At 43.9% G+C, this 15,059-nt stretch overlaps 1 protein-coding gene across 1 annotated transcript in view; it reads right to left on the bottom strand.

Moving 5' to 3' along the window:
- The window catches only part of MED15 (mediator complex subunit 15), a 28,797-nt gene extending 13,785 nt beyond the window's left edge, over positions 1-15,012 (bottom strand). Inside the window, exons 1-8 of the mRNA XM_032198939.1 lie at positions 14,909-15,012; positions 8,719-8,806; positions 7,568-7,619; positions 7,045-7,074; positions 5,598-5,813; positions 4,671-4,933; positions 3,493-3,852; positions 2,292-2,387 (exon numbers count right to left, since the gene is read on the bottom strand). Coding sequence (XP_032054830.1) covers positions 2,292-2,387; positions 3,493-3,852; positions 4,671-4,933; positions 5,598-5,813; positions 7,045-7,074; positions 7,568-7,619; positions 8,719-8,806; positions 14,909-14,976 — 1,173 coding nt within the window. The 5' untranslated portion in view covers positions 14,977-15,012. The remainder of the gene's footprint in view (positions 1-2,291; positions 2,388-3,492; positions 3,853-4,670; positions 4,934-5,597; positions 5,814-7,044; positions 7,075-7,567; positions 7,620-8,718; positions 8,807-14,908) is intronic.
- Between the last annotated feature and the right edge of the window lie 47 nt (positions 15,013-15,059).

Consider the following 15,059-nt stretch of genomic DNA (forward strand, 5'->3'; position numbering starts at 1 on the left):
CGAATTGCAGCAGAACAGTAATTTAAACATTATTAATACTTAACTCCAGTTGATTACAGAGTTTCTCCTGGTGCTCCAAGCACTTCTGTAGCGCTCTGTGGTCACTAGGACACTATTTTGCTTATTTATCAGTTTCACCTTTGAGTTACATAGTTGTAAGGACTAGACATCCAAGCAGGATAACATTCACCTGTGTCTTTATGCCTTCAGAGAACTCCAAAACTTACATGTATCCATGTTTGAATTTACGATTGGTTTTACTTTTATGTAGGAATGCTGAACAGAAACTTTATGGAAAAGGAAAAAACACAGGCACATCAACCCAAATTCCCAGACTGAAAGCCCCTAGAGACCAAGCTTAAGTTTAACAAGCAAGTATTAGGACAGGGTTTGTTTATAACAAAAGCTTCCCAAAACCAAATAAGGAAATCAAGACAGATTTATTAAAATAAAATCTAGTGCTAGTGGAAAACGGACTAGAGAAATGCAAAGAGAAATCTACTCTCAAGCTTCTTATAAATCAAAGAAAATGTAACCATGTTCTCAACGCCAAAGCTGCATTGTAATATTGTACACAACCATCAACTTAAAGCTAAACATTATATACAGAAAATTTTTATACAAGTATAAGAAACCAGTTTAATCATTGGACTTCACAGCGTCTAGTGAATTTTAGTAGATTTACATTGTAACAGCACAAACGTAAGTCTGGCTGTGTAGTTTTCTAAACTCCATATGCAATAGATAATGAGCAATCCCTGCTCATTATAAATAAAGTTGCAATGCAAAACCAGCTGTCAACCATCTTATTACCCAAAACTTTTCAAATGCACTGTGCTGTTAAGCCACTGGCATATAAATTCCCTAAATGGGACAAGAATTAAGGTGACTATGTAAACAAAATCCATCTGTTTAGAGGTTGGAAAAAGCACCATTACCATTAAGTTAGTAAAAAGAAAAAAAAAAAGAAGTCAGTCTCCTTTTAGGCAGCCTAAGTCCCTGTAGCTTTCACCTGGAAATTATTTAAGAAACGAAGAAAAGCTTTAATTTGCATTTCAACTGTAGAAGAATTCTATATTACTGCCAGCACTGTACCAACTGTACTTACCACTCCTCAGCTTTTACATCCTATGTTACATTGGCTCAAGCAAAAGGACCAGAAACAGAACATAGCCACCACCAAGTATGTGGGCCACATGAGAGTTAACATGGTACAAGACACTATTCCTGATAGCGGTCTGTGAGATGAATGTTGAAGAACCAATTGTTATCCCTCTATCCATGCAAAAACTTCTAATGGTCTTACAGAATCTAAAGCATTTCTTGTGTGATGACGGGGAAATGGTGCGATACCTGAAATGGCAGAGATCTTCCTGTATTGCCAGACATTAATCCTGGTCAACCTCTTTTTATCTATCTGCCTCAGTCTCTCCATATACAAAGTGGTGATAATTGTACTTACCGTGTCTGTAAAATGTCTCAGCATGAAAGACTACAGAGGCAAACCATGAAAGACTATTTCATATTCTTGTGGAAAATGGGATGAGAGGTTCAGCTCAAGCCATCCCCAGTTTTTCTCCCCCGTGTCTCCTTCACACCAGACACACATCAAGGAACAATCACTAGGGCTACAGCTGTATTGCAGGTTAAGAACAGTGTATTAGACAATAAGCTTTCAACCAGCCTTTTTTTTTTTTTAAACGTAACTCTGCACTTGTGACACATGCCATTTTTTCTTGACAATTCACATCCAGAACAAGAGCATTCTAAATCTACAGCTCATTTCACTCAGAAAAAGAATGAAAGGAATGAAAGGGGAATACTGAGAGATTTCACTATCTATATTGCTTTTTATGCTTGGTACATGGAGATGGAAGGTAGATCACATGTGAGTTAAGATAGCAGGCAAAGATTCACAGCATGGAAATCAGTTGACAAAAAACCGGTCACCTAGGAAAGTGTAACGAAAAGAGAGGCGATACACACCAGAAACCAACAGTCAAACTTGCAGTGTGACCACAGAAGGCCCTCTTACTGTTGTGCATTTGTGTATCACTTCAGGCAACAATCTTACCTACTCAGGACAGAGAGCATGCACAAAGAGGTTGTCCATGAAATCCTGCCTCTGAGTCAGGGCAAAAGGGAAGCAGCATAAAAGCCCACATCCCCTCTGTATAGCGATGACTGCTCAGACCTCATTAGAAAGCCACCAGAGACCCATTTCCATGCTCGTCTTTAGCATGCACTTGCTACAGGCCTGTACCTAAGGACACTGCCTCCAGGGCTCTTACCTGCCCTGAAGCTCCCATCTGAGCAGCTTGAGCCTGAGCTGCTTGCACTGCTGCTGCTGCCTGCTGCTGCTGCTGCTGGACCAGCTGAGCTCTTACCTTGAGTATAAAAAGAACAAAGTAAACACATGTACCTGATCAGTGTGTAACATTTCTCTTTCAGTTGCTTTGACTATACTCATAAAAAGGGGAGTTTTGGAGACAAGACTAAAAGATCAGCTTCACATATCCATCTCTAGAAGCGTTTCATGAACTTTCCTTATGAAAGCAAGTTCCCATGCTTCTAACATTTGGAAGTTTTCTCACAGACTGTGCACTCAAGACGTGACTTCCTGCAACTTCTCTGTACTGTAAGGTCTTCTTACGACAATACTAAATATGTCACCTTTCTGGCAAACAGTTAACTCCATGTGATGATTTCTCTCAAGCATAATATTTAAAACATATATTAATGACCAGCATTTCAAATGTCTATGCACTCATTAGGACAGGTCAGAGGGATGTACGTGACATCTAACTACTAGCTTAACTGGTAGGAGCACATAGTGGGTACTCCATCTATTCCATGGGGGGTTCAAGAATTTCTCACGAGTGGCTGACACTTCACTACTCCCCAGCAACACTCAGAGAAAAGCAGGCTTCAGAATGACATCTGAGCTTTTTGCTCAACAGCACACAGCACTCATGACTAATGCGGAAGTTTGAAAAGCTGCAACATTAACAGGATGACTCAGCTTCTAAGATGAAGCAGTAAGACGTTCACAGTAAAACCATCATCTTGTCCACATTCTCTTCAAGTCAGGAACTACTAGTATCTTAAATTTTGTCCAAAACTTCTAAACGTGGCAGCAGAAGCAAAGCCAGTGTGCTAAAGAGCCAACGCGGGCTCCAGCCACACGCACTAGGTGCCTCAAAGCACTTGCTAATATTCAAGAACAAAAATAATCAAGGCAGTGATTTTTTTTAGATTCATAAATGGTTTTCACACATTTATAGAATCCCTGTTCTTCGCTGATACTAAGTCATTCTCTTCTGACAGGTCCAGACATAAAGCTTTAAAACCACCATACTCAAACAACCTAACTACAGATCTCTTAAAAAACTATGCTTTTTTCTTATTTTGTTATTAGCAAAAGTCAAGGAAACTTTTTATTTCTTTAGAGGATCATAATGAACCAACAATGAAATGGTCACCAGCCCTTACCTGCATTGCTTTTAATTGCTGTGGTGTGAGAGTAACAGGCATAACCTGACCAGGAATTTGTCCCGAGATTGCCTGTGCCTGAGATACCATGGGCTGGGGTTGAGGCTGGGATTGTGGTGGAAGCTGAGACTGTTGTGCCTGAGCAACCTGCTGCTGCTGCTGTTGCTGCTGCTGCTGCTGTTGTTGTTGCTGCTGCTGCATCTGTTGCATCTGCTGTTGCATTACTTGTTGAGGTGGCTGCTGCTGTAGCTGCTGCTGTGGGATTTGTTGCTGTTGTTGCTGCTGCTGCTGTTGTGCCTGCATAGCCTGCGCTGCCTGCAGCTGCTGCATTTGGGCAATTCGCTGTAGTTGCTGTTGCTGCTGTTGCTGTTGCATCTGAAAAGCAGGAAAAGCCAGGATGCTAAAGCTTCCAGCAGTGCAATGGTAGCCTTATTTTTATAGCGTAGATGAAAAGCAAACTGAATCCTGATGTATCAGGCTGAGTTTTCAAGCCTGTATAGAAAGCCCAGACCTCGTATTAACTCACTCTCCAGATATCTCAACTCTATGTAGTGCATGTCCTGTGGTTTCACTATTCCAAGCTTTTCTCACTATACTAAAATAGTTTTCAAAAGCAAAGATAAGTCCATCACTTTTTCCTTTACAAATGGGCTCAAAATCACTTCTTAAATGTAATCAGCCTGCATCAGCACTGCCATTTACCAGAAATGCACAAGAGCATGACAGCTGAAGTTTCCTCTTCTGCTCTTGTGCCTAAGGATGATGCATGTAAGTGCTCAGTACACATTTTTTAAAGTAGCAATCTGTAATTCACACAATGACAAAATAACCACTATTTCTAGAATAATACAGTGCTTTTAATACAGTGCTTTTAGTTCTTTACCACACCCCTGTTCTTGTCAGAATGAAACAATGTCCTGATGTTTATAAAGAGAAAGAGACAGAGATTTTTAGTTCTCTATTATGGCAGAAGAAAGCAACCAAAAACCCTCATTGTTAAGCCTTCCTTCTGGGTTGTAATGTAATGTTGCCAGTCTAAACTGAAGTCCTATCCCAAAGTGGAAGTGTATTAATGGGAAGAGCTGATACTCAGTACTTCCATGCAAGCTAAATTTCACTTGACAAGTAACTGATCACAGATCACCCCGATTGCCATTGTAATTCTTGTTTGTCATCACCTGCTGTTGGTTTTGCTGCTGCTGCATCTGCAGTTTCAGCATGTGCTGCTGCTGCTGCTGGACAGCTTGTAACTGCTGCTGTTGCTGCTGCTGCTGTTGGGCTGCTGCAGCTGCTGCTGCCTGCTGCTGCTGGACCTGAAATTGTTGTTGCATGGCTGACTGCTGGGCCTGGAACTGCTGCTGCTGCAAAGCCACCTGTTGCTGCTGGAATTGCTGCTGCTGCTGCTGTTGCTGCTGAGCTATCTGCTGAAGCTGAAGTTGGGCTAAAAAGAAGGGAGGCTATGCTTAACACACGAAACCCGAACAGTACAAGAGACAGTTACACAGTATAACTCCACAATAATCAAAGATAATCGCTAAAGTATAAAATACTCATCACTGACAGCATATACTTTTGCATCCTCAAACGGAGTAGGTACATTAACAGCAGAATTGATGACACTGCCTACTATCTCTACAGCCCCCTGCCTGTATTTAGTCAGCAACTGAATTAAAAATGTAAAAATGTGCAGAAATTGTATGGCTCTGTGGCCACCTGGAAGGACCACAACAGGATCACACCTTAGTCTCCACAGAATTCTCTAAGAAATAGAAGCTATTGAAGAAAACATATGCAGAGAGGCCACCAGCAGGAAGCATAACAGCCATAGAACGTATACGTGGGTTTCACAGAACAAAGTTCTGAAGTTGACATCTTGAAGGATAGGAGAAGCATTTGCTCATAGAAGAGAGGCTGTTCCTCTCTATGCTAAGGACGACATCTATCCCAGTAAGTAGCAGTGTCTGAAATGAACTCTTCCAACAGTTCCCTTGGCTGATTTAGCCAGCAGTATGAAATTCTTTCAGTACCCTCTCCTTGTGGAAAAGAGTTATTTACTGAAAGACTGATCCAACAGTTTCAGTGGTTGAAACAAACCAAACACTTACTCTGCTGAGTAGCTGTAGAGACACCAGGCATACCGTGAGGGGCCATTCCCGAGGTCCCAGGAGGCTGCTGCTGCCCTGGGAGACTCATCTGTTGCCCCATTGGGCCAAGGCCACCCATCCCAGCCATCGGTGCTCCTTGAGCTCGGGAAGCCATGCCCATTCCAGGTGCCCCTGCTGGGGGACCCCCAGTCAGATTCTGCAAGGCATTCATGGGATCTACAAAGAAAACAGTTAGCATTATGCAGCCAGCCATGCAATTGCCTCCCCCAAATCCTCTGCTTTCCAGCATCCACTCTCTGATCTGCTGGCTTCAGACCACAACTAGATGCAAATCCTGAGAACCTACTGCTCACTGCTCTGCCTGCAAGACCACAAGAAGCTTCTGGCAGGTCTTTGCCTCTCTGTAAACAGAGTGAAGATTGTTTAAAGTGCTTCAGATCTGCAAATAGATTCTAAATATATCAGACAAAAGGAACTCATTAGCTGCCTCTGAATTTACATGCAAGTCAAAACTGGCTACCAACAAAACTCCATGCAGCTGTACCACCTGTAACCTCAAAAAAAGCATATGAAGAACAGAGCTCCCACTGCGGATTCCATTGGCCTCTTCCTCCTGAGGAGGAGCAGTGCTCAAACCAGAGGAAGTCCTTTGCAATGCAGTTCCCTCAAGTTCCCACCGTAACATCATGTTTTTACACAGAGGATAAACTTTGTCTTTCAAGAGAATTGTCACAGTCTCAATCCTGGGCATGTAGAAAAGTGAAGTCAAAGAAGGAAAGGCAATTCAGAAGGGCAAAACAGAACACAGGGTGCAGATGCAGTATTAATTAGGTACAGAATGCAACGCTTCCTTAGGAATACATATCAGTTTTTAACTGTCTAGGTGAGGTGTTAATCAACCCCAACCACTGCATAGTTAGTTTATGGGGGGATAAAAATGATGTATTCATTTTCATCATCATCACTATGAACATCATATTACGTTCCTAATATAACTGCTGTAAGAATTAGCACAGAGATAGAATACATGATTGGATCTAACCAGAGTCAAGTGGCAGAGTAGAGCACACGGCCCGCAGACACAATGTTTGCCTCTAATGCAGCACAGTGAAAAACCCAAAGTTGACGACAGGGAGAAACCTGAATGCCCAGAAGGAAGTTATTTTCAATCACTCTTGTTCTTCCAAGAATCTCAGTGTTGTGGGCTAAGAGAAGCACAAACAGGGAAACAAACAAGTCCCCTGTGCTGCATCCAAAACACCATCTAGGCCTGTCACCCTCAGAACTCAACAAATCACAAGGTTACTGTGCTACCTTTCCTTTCCTCCACCAATAGTAATATTGCAGCTAGGAAATCCACAGCCCTCTTAGTACACCACAGCCCTGTTTTTTGAGCTGTTCTAGTCAGAAAGGAAATAAATAAATAAATAAATAAAAGGCCTCTTACCACTGACTGAGGCTTGAGATTTCTTATTGTCTGCAAAAGAACATCACATTAATTATCTTTGTTAATCTCATCACACAGATTTGACATTTCAAATACACTCTCCAAGAAATATAGTCACATAATAATTAAAAAAAAAAAAATCACTGTCTACTGTAGTTACGTCTCCAAACAATTTATCCAAACCCATAATTCCAGACAGCTGTATCATAGCTGTAACAAGCTGAGTGGAAAAAAAAGTATTTTTATCTTTGTAATTACATAAAACATTAAATAACCTAATTTTGTACTCAGAACACTACAAAAACACTGAAAACATTAAATTATTTCTCACTCAAAGACTCTTCAATTGTAGATGGATGTTATAAAAGAAACAATATTTAGAAGTTAAGCATATATATTACTGGTTGAAGTTTTGGAGCAACTTGTGAGGAGTCACACGCAGACCCACACATACAAGCCAGAAGATTTCCTTTTATTCCCCCTCCGCCCCCGATGAGCAGTCACTGGGATAAAAATTACTTACGGATATCTCGAAAATGGATAATAAGCCTGGCCACAAGAGAAAGATACTCCTCCTAAAGGTAAAAAAAAAAAAAAAAAAAAAAAAAAAAGTGTATCAGCGCAGGAAATAAAAACAGAGCAACCACAACTTTCTGGTCCTTCAGTATTCTTCCTCAGTGTACCAGATTTTACTTTACAAGGCCTGCGAGCTTTTAGTTCACTTACAAGGACCAGTCTGTTCACAAACTAAGTGGAAATGCTTTTTACCAGAAGGTCAGTGTAGCTGATGGTCCAAGTAGCCCAAAAGTCCATAAAATTCACTGGAAAGAACTACTGTGACAGTCACAGTAGCAGGAACATAATGTGTATACCTACTTATATACTAATACATCCATTTTCCTTTTCTCACCCATTCTAGTTCTTTCCTTAAGGATCAAAATTTCTTATTGGGTAGATTGACTCACTTCAGTCCTTTAACTAGGTCATATTCATACTACAAGAACTTTTTTATGCTAAGTTATTATTATTAAAGATATTAACTTAATTGTTTTTAAGACTTATACATGGCAGAGGTGCCAGAGGTGAAAGGACAAATAGTCTTTGCTGCAATTTATTAATGTGCTTCATAATGCACAAGAGAATCTGCCACAGTGCTGAGACAGCCTCCCTGCTCCTTTAAGTACCACTCACCAGTGAGAATGCCATCAGCAGGCATAAATAAGAGTTATAAAACTTTCACCAAGTTCTATCTCAAACATGTCTTCTTTGTAGACAGCAATAGGATCCAATTTCTTATAACACAACCCCAGGAAAGAAGAGCTTATACGTTTGGGTAGCACCTAGAATTGTACACAAAAAACAGACTTTCACAGAGACCTGAGAAATTCCTTTTTTTCTTACTCCCAAGACAGTCTTTTTATTGATATCTCAGTCTCTCCTGATCACCAAACTGGTTAGATGGAATAATGCCACACTGTAGATAAAACAAACTCTATGCACTACATACAAGTCTTTAGATAAGACTTAATTAAGCACAGAACCATGTATGCATTAAATGCTGCAGTATCAGCAAAGCTCTATTGGCCTGAAGTCCAGTCTGCTGCATGTATTGGACACCAAACACTTCATTTCCCCTCAGGGTAAAAGGAACACACACACATCCAGATACTTTACCCTTGTTTTAGCCTTCATAAACACGTGGCTCTCCATCTCTTTGCTGGACTTATTATGGGCAACACCAGCCTTCCTCATAGCTTCATCACTGAAAAAGAAAAAAACAATGCTGGGCATTAACTGAGGACATCAGAAAATACTTTCTGTAGTTAGAAATGTCTGTGTAACAGCTTTTTACCCCTCTCTTATTGTTAAATCCATGTATAGATTAAAAACCAAAAATGGCATTACTTAAAATTGCTGCTCTTTAAAACTTATTCAAATAACTGCGGAAAAAAGTCATTTTTTGTTGCCTTTTAGAAATTAGTTCTTTGCAGATATTCAAGAATAGCGGCTAAGCAAGTCACTATTTGCTGCTTGAAGTGTTAGTTTGACAAAATACTAGGACCTGTTGATGAATCCAGTCATTCAGCTTTCCTCTAATGTAATCCATGTTCAGTGAACTACGGGCTCGAGCCTGCATAGTACCAGGCGTTTCCAAAAGAATCCTCTAAACATAAGGTGAAATAACAAAAATTGCTTGGTAAAACATCAAACGCCTTTAGGCAATGAGCAGTAGAGAAGAAGAAGGTCCTGCTGATGGACAGTTGGTAAGAAAAACCTTTTTTTACCCCCTTACTGTTCTTTTCTATTTATCAATCAGAAGTGCAGGGCCATCACACCACTAGTAAACTGGAACTAGATCTGCCCTCTGGATGAGAAATTGAAAGCACGAGAAAGAAAAGGAAATAAACCCCCCACACCAAAACACTCTGCTAAAGAAATTGGTAGGAAAGAAGGGGTGTTCACAGACTCAGAACAGTTTGGGTTGGAAGGGACCTTAACGACCATCTAGTTCCAACCCGTGCCATGGGCACACCGCCTCCCACCACCCCGGGTGTCCCAGAGGCCCGTCCAGCCTGGCCTTGAGCACTGCCAAGGACGGGGCAGCCACAGCTTCTCTGGGCAGCCTGTGGCAGTGCCTCACCACCCTCAGAGTGAAGAATTTCTTCCTAATATCTAACCTAAACCTCCCCTTTTTTAGTTTAAAGCCATTACTCCTGTCCTGTCACCACACCCCCTGACACAGAGTCCCTCCCCAGCTTTCCTGTTGCCCCCCCTTAGGTACTAGAAAGATGCTGTGGGGTCTGCTTTTGGTGCAGCCCAGAGTACGGGTGGCTTTCTGGGCTACAAGCACATATCACCAGCTCATGTCGAGCTTCTCATCAACCAGTGCCCCCAGGTCCCTCTCCTCAGGGCAGCTCTCATTCCGTTCTCCACCCAGCCTGGATTTGTGCTTGGGATTGCCCCAGCCCAGGTGCAGGACCTTGCACTTGGCCTTGTTGAACTCCAGGAGGCTCAGGCCCAGCTCTCCAGCCTGCCCAGTCCCTCTCCTGCCTGGCATCCCTTCCCTCCAGCGTGTATCCTCAGCACATCAAAAACCAAGCAGTTCCACTGCAACATAAGCACTGAGACAAAAAACATCTTAAATCAAGGACTCAGACAGGAGAGCAGCCCTATTCAAATCTGCTGGGCATTCTCATTCTTGGAAACATTTCACTTCACTGCAAAACCTGTTCTGTGTTATAGCCTAGTAGCTGCAGCCTGCATTCCACGAGCAAGTTACCAGGAAATACTTTCACCTTGTAATTACCATCTCAGCAACCCATTTCTCTGCTGTTGAATGAGCAACTACCCTACCCTAAATGCATCTTAGGGTGGGGATCCTTGGAAGCTTCTTGCAGCCTGAAGTGGGACTGCTGCTTTCTGCCCCCTGGAGTTCTGACCACCTCCCTTGTGAGTGCTGCTTGTGTGAGCAGTGAGCTAGTCGAGTGTCCTGAAGTAACTCAGTATCCCCCTCAAGACAGGCACGAAGAGCAGAAACAACAGACTTAGGTGAAGGAGCTGAAGCTGTCCAAACTCACACCTTTACCTTGCAAAGTTGTAGCCTAGTAGCATGTAGCTTACCTGGTGTAACTTGCAAAGAACTAGGGAGCAGAGCACAGCCACCTGCATGTGTCCCTCACGGTAACCTGCTCACGTGGCCTGACGGACACTAAGAATGCTGGTTACGCAGGAAGGTTACTTAAAATGAAGCCAAATTCAAACATAACACAGAGTAACTACTCTTTCATGTGCAAGCAAGCCTTAAAGTGAGCTCCTCATAAAAGAAGTCTGCTGCAGAAGAAGCAGAGCATCCAGTCCTTCACCTCCCTCTTTCCAACACTTTCTCTTTCAGAAAAGCTGCCTCTAAACCCACGCTACTCTCTCTGAATCTTCCTCACCGCCTTAGTCCCACAGCGAACGACAATGCCTCTCATTTCAAGGCCACCAAGAACTGAGCAGGCAGAAAGACCAGTGACACAGACCCAAATAAAGGATGTATCGTGCAGCTAGTACTAGAGTGGCTGATACAGAGACTGTGATCCATGGCGTAGCAGGAAGTTTGGAAAAAAAACACAGCAAGTTATTTATTCTGTGTAGCCACCATTTCTTGTTGATGCTGCCTAGCACTCCATGCCGGATCTCTTCGTATTCCACAAGTTCAGCTGTGTGTGGTTTCTTCCTCCTCGTCTGTTTCTTTGTCCCCACATTTATCTTCAATCAGCACAAAAACACCTAAGTTAAAAGGCTGGAAAAGTCACTAGAAAAAGACAGCTTTACACTTTATAAGTGTACCAAATAAGGTATCACATCCTTCCAGAAATGAACTTCAACACAACTTTGAAAACCAGATGTTCCAGCCAATACAGCCTTCATCTGCCTCACAAGCACTTACTAAGCATGTAAGATGTGTACTAAAGCTCTGCCTTTTTCAGCTCCTCCACAACACTCAAAACTGGTGCCATGAAGCATTCGGCACCACTGCCAGCTTCAGGAATTCCCCCTCCCTTACCAAGAAGTTCGTTTCCAGCCCTACAACTGCAACCTCTCACTCAGGCCAACTGGTCTAGCAGAAAAATCTTGCAAAACACGTTCTCCTTCACCACTCCACCAGCTCTCCTCTCCTTCACACCCTGAACTGCACCAGGACTTCCAGTGAGACGAAAGGGCAATGAGCTCTAGGACCAACCCCACGTTAACACCACCAGATGCTGCCTCATGAAACGGACTGGTCACTCAAAATAAATCTTTCTTTCTTAAAACAACAGGAAGGAAAATAAAAGCGTGCTGGTAGGCCGTTAACCACAGCCATCCACATCACAAGCTTAAAAAACCTCCAGATAACATTTAATGTATTTGCTGGTGTTTAATTACTTGATCTTGGGTACATGACAGCACCCCACACAATGTTTCTGTTAGCTCCAGGTTGGACACAGCACATTTAATGACAACCCTCACTGCAAGAACACCCAGATCAGGAGTCCCCAGACACCTAGGACCAGCCTCAGCCCCACATGACACCACCTTCAGCCACAGAGGAGAAGGCTAAGGACAATCCAACCTCTGCAAGGCCTTCTCTTTGTAAGGCCTTCTCTTTTTTAACGTAAGGCATTCTCTTTCTTTCCAGCTCTGCAGTGAGGAAAATCCCCGTCCTGCTACACAGAACCACCCCCTCAGAGCTTCAAAGGCGCAGAAAATCCTCCCGCAGGAGCGATTCCTTCAGAAGCCTCCCCGCCAGGTTACGCCAGTGCCACTGTTTGTGCGGCTGTGCAACCAGCAGGGCCGAAGCACTACCCAGCTTCAGAATAAACACTTTTCCTCAGTTATTTTTAACTTCAACAAATTTCTCCTTCAGGTTCACTGCATGGCAACCCAAACACTTGCACTACAGAGGCAGAAGCTTCTTAGTTCACAGTTTTATAAATGCTTATTTTGACGCGACCGACTCCTCCCTTTCTGTAGTACCAGGACAGGAGGCACAGCTGTCTTCTTGGCCCTTTTTTTTTTTTTCCTGAAATCCCATCAGACAGCCCAGGCTGGCATATAAAAATAAGGCTGCTTTATGAACGGATTTTGTGACATATTTCACAGAGAGCAGCAATGCAAATGATCTCCCCCCACACACACACTTGAGAAACTGTAGCTGCTCTGCTCGCCTCCTGCCTGCTCGTTTCTGCTCCCACCTCTGCCTCCTTTCCCGTGCTCTCCACCTCCCCATCCTTACTTATGCTCATGCATGCTCTTTCCTCTCATCTAACTGAACCATTAGCTAAGATCTACTTGATCTTAAGCGTGAAGGTATGCATGAAAGCCAGGCAGAAAGCTGAACACCACTTTTATTGACCATCACGCAGCTGAAGTTACCCTGTTTGACACAATTCCCCTTACCCCAGGCTAGAAGCAGCTCGGCGCAGGAACTGCACGGCAATGCACTGAGGTTACCACCACGCAACCCACCTCAGCTTTGTCCTTCAGGCAATACCAACGTTTAAAAGCGTATTAAGGAAAGGCATTTAGAGAGAGGCTCCCAAGGCACTGGTAGGTGCCTGTTCGCTGTGAGGGCTGGAATAAAAAGGTGCCTTGAAAGCACAAACATTCACACTCCTGCATCGTTGCTCTCTTGGAACAACGTGGCAGGAACCAAAGCTGCTCCCTGGCCTCCGTCATCTGAGCTCTGGCAGTCCTGGGTCTCACAGCTGTGGGAGTCCTGCTGGGGCCTGTGATCTGACAGGGACCCAGCGCTGAGCAGGGCTTCCCAGGGGAATCATTTCCTAGCGAGATCACCTCTCACACGGTGCTCCAACTACACACAGACACGTTCGCTAAGATACCTACTGCACACGGTATCCCTGAAGTGTTTAGCCAGATAATGTCACTATGGAAAAAAGAAAATATGTTGACATCCAGGGACCTGTCTATTATAAACTCTACTCCTGGATAGCCTTCATTTACTTCAAGTGCCAGCATGAAACCAAGTCATCTGCTGATATCTAGTACAAGTTAATACATTTAAAAAAAAATCCACTGTAGTCATTGCACAGTTATCCCAGTACCAAGTGTGCTTGCTCTTTAAATAAGACAGGGAATGGAAACATCTGTAGGATACTACACAGCAGGATGGTGTGCAAAGAAGACACATCACTCAGAGAACACAATCCTGGGGGAGGAGGGAGGGAAGACTGCCAACACATTGATAACAAAAAGCACACAGATAAAAAATACATCTGTGCGCATATGCAAGACTAAACAGAGGAAATTGTAATTCTTTCTTGCAAGAATTAAAAGTGTAAGACAGTCGACATCTCTTCATGTGCCATCAGCCTTTAAAAACCTAACTGCTATTGACCTATTCAATCTTTTTCTCTTACTATAAGCTTCCCCCTGAAACATTTGTCATTTTTGGTGCTCACAGAAAGACAGTGACTGCTTGCAGAGCAAACACACAAACAAGAGGTTATTGCACTGAGCTTTGTTTCAGCTGACTCAGGTTTACTTCCCCGGAGTTGCACAGCATCAGAGAGTAGTTTGGGGGGGCTTTGCTTTGATGAAGAAGTAAAAAAAGGAGAGGAAAATGCAACAGATTCATCTGACAATAGATGCTGCAGAGAGTTTAGACAGCAAAACATCAGCTCTGATGCCAAAGAAGCTCGCACAGCTTTGACAAGCACTCACTGTCCGATTTCTTTCATGAACACTGTAATATTTTAATTCTGAGACATCATCACAAGGAAAGCCCAGCGCTAGGCACTAAAACCGTGTGCAAACAGCATATTTGTCGTATATCACAAAGAAACCGTTGCTTATGAGAATCGGTATTTAAAACAAAGCATAATCAAGCTTTTCAAGCGCACAGAAATAAGAATTTTAACGTTGCTTTAGAAGCACCGAGCAGTGCTTTCAGCACTACAGTGAGCACCCTCTGCAGGGTAAGAGCCTCCCCGTGACAGAAAGAGCATGGCGAGCGGCAAAGGGACTCGAGCGAAGGGATCGTGTCACAGAGGATGACCGAGGAGACAACGAGCTGAACTTTCTTCTAAACAACCTTGCCGCGATCGTGCAGACACTGACACCGACTGCGATCGCTGCTCCAGACCTAGGAAAGCACAACAGCTAACCAATTCAGTCTCTGACACTAATTTCGCTGTCAGAGCCAGACAGAAGCCTATAACGGGGTTTGCACAGAACCGAACGCGGCAGCCCCGCGGGCCCTGCCGGAGCAGAACCCAATACCGGCGGCTGCGGGGCAGGCCGGGGGGCCGCTACCGGGGGCAGGGGGACCCGGGAGGGCCGGGCCGGGCTAGGGGGGAACCCCCGTCCCCGCACTCACATCTGGCTGACGAGCTTCTGGCGGAAGTTGGTGCTGCGCCAGTCGGTCTCGGGCCCGGTCACGTCCATCCCCGCCGCCCCTCAGCCGCCGCCGCCGCTCCGCCACACGCCACGCCCGGAAGCGGCTCTCCCGCCTCGACTTCCGGCGCGCT

The sequence above is a fragment of the Aythya fuligula genome, chromosome 17 (assembly GCF_009819795.1).
Source record: "Aythya fuligula isolate bAytFul2 chromosome 17, bAytFul2.pri, whole genome shotgun sequence".
Lineage (NCBI taxonomy): Eukaryota > Metazoa > Chordata > Aves > Anseriformes > Anatidae > Aythya > Aythya fuligula.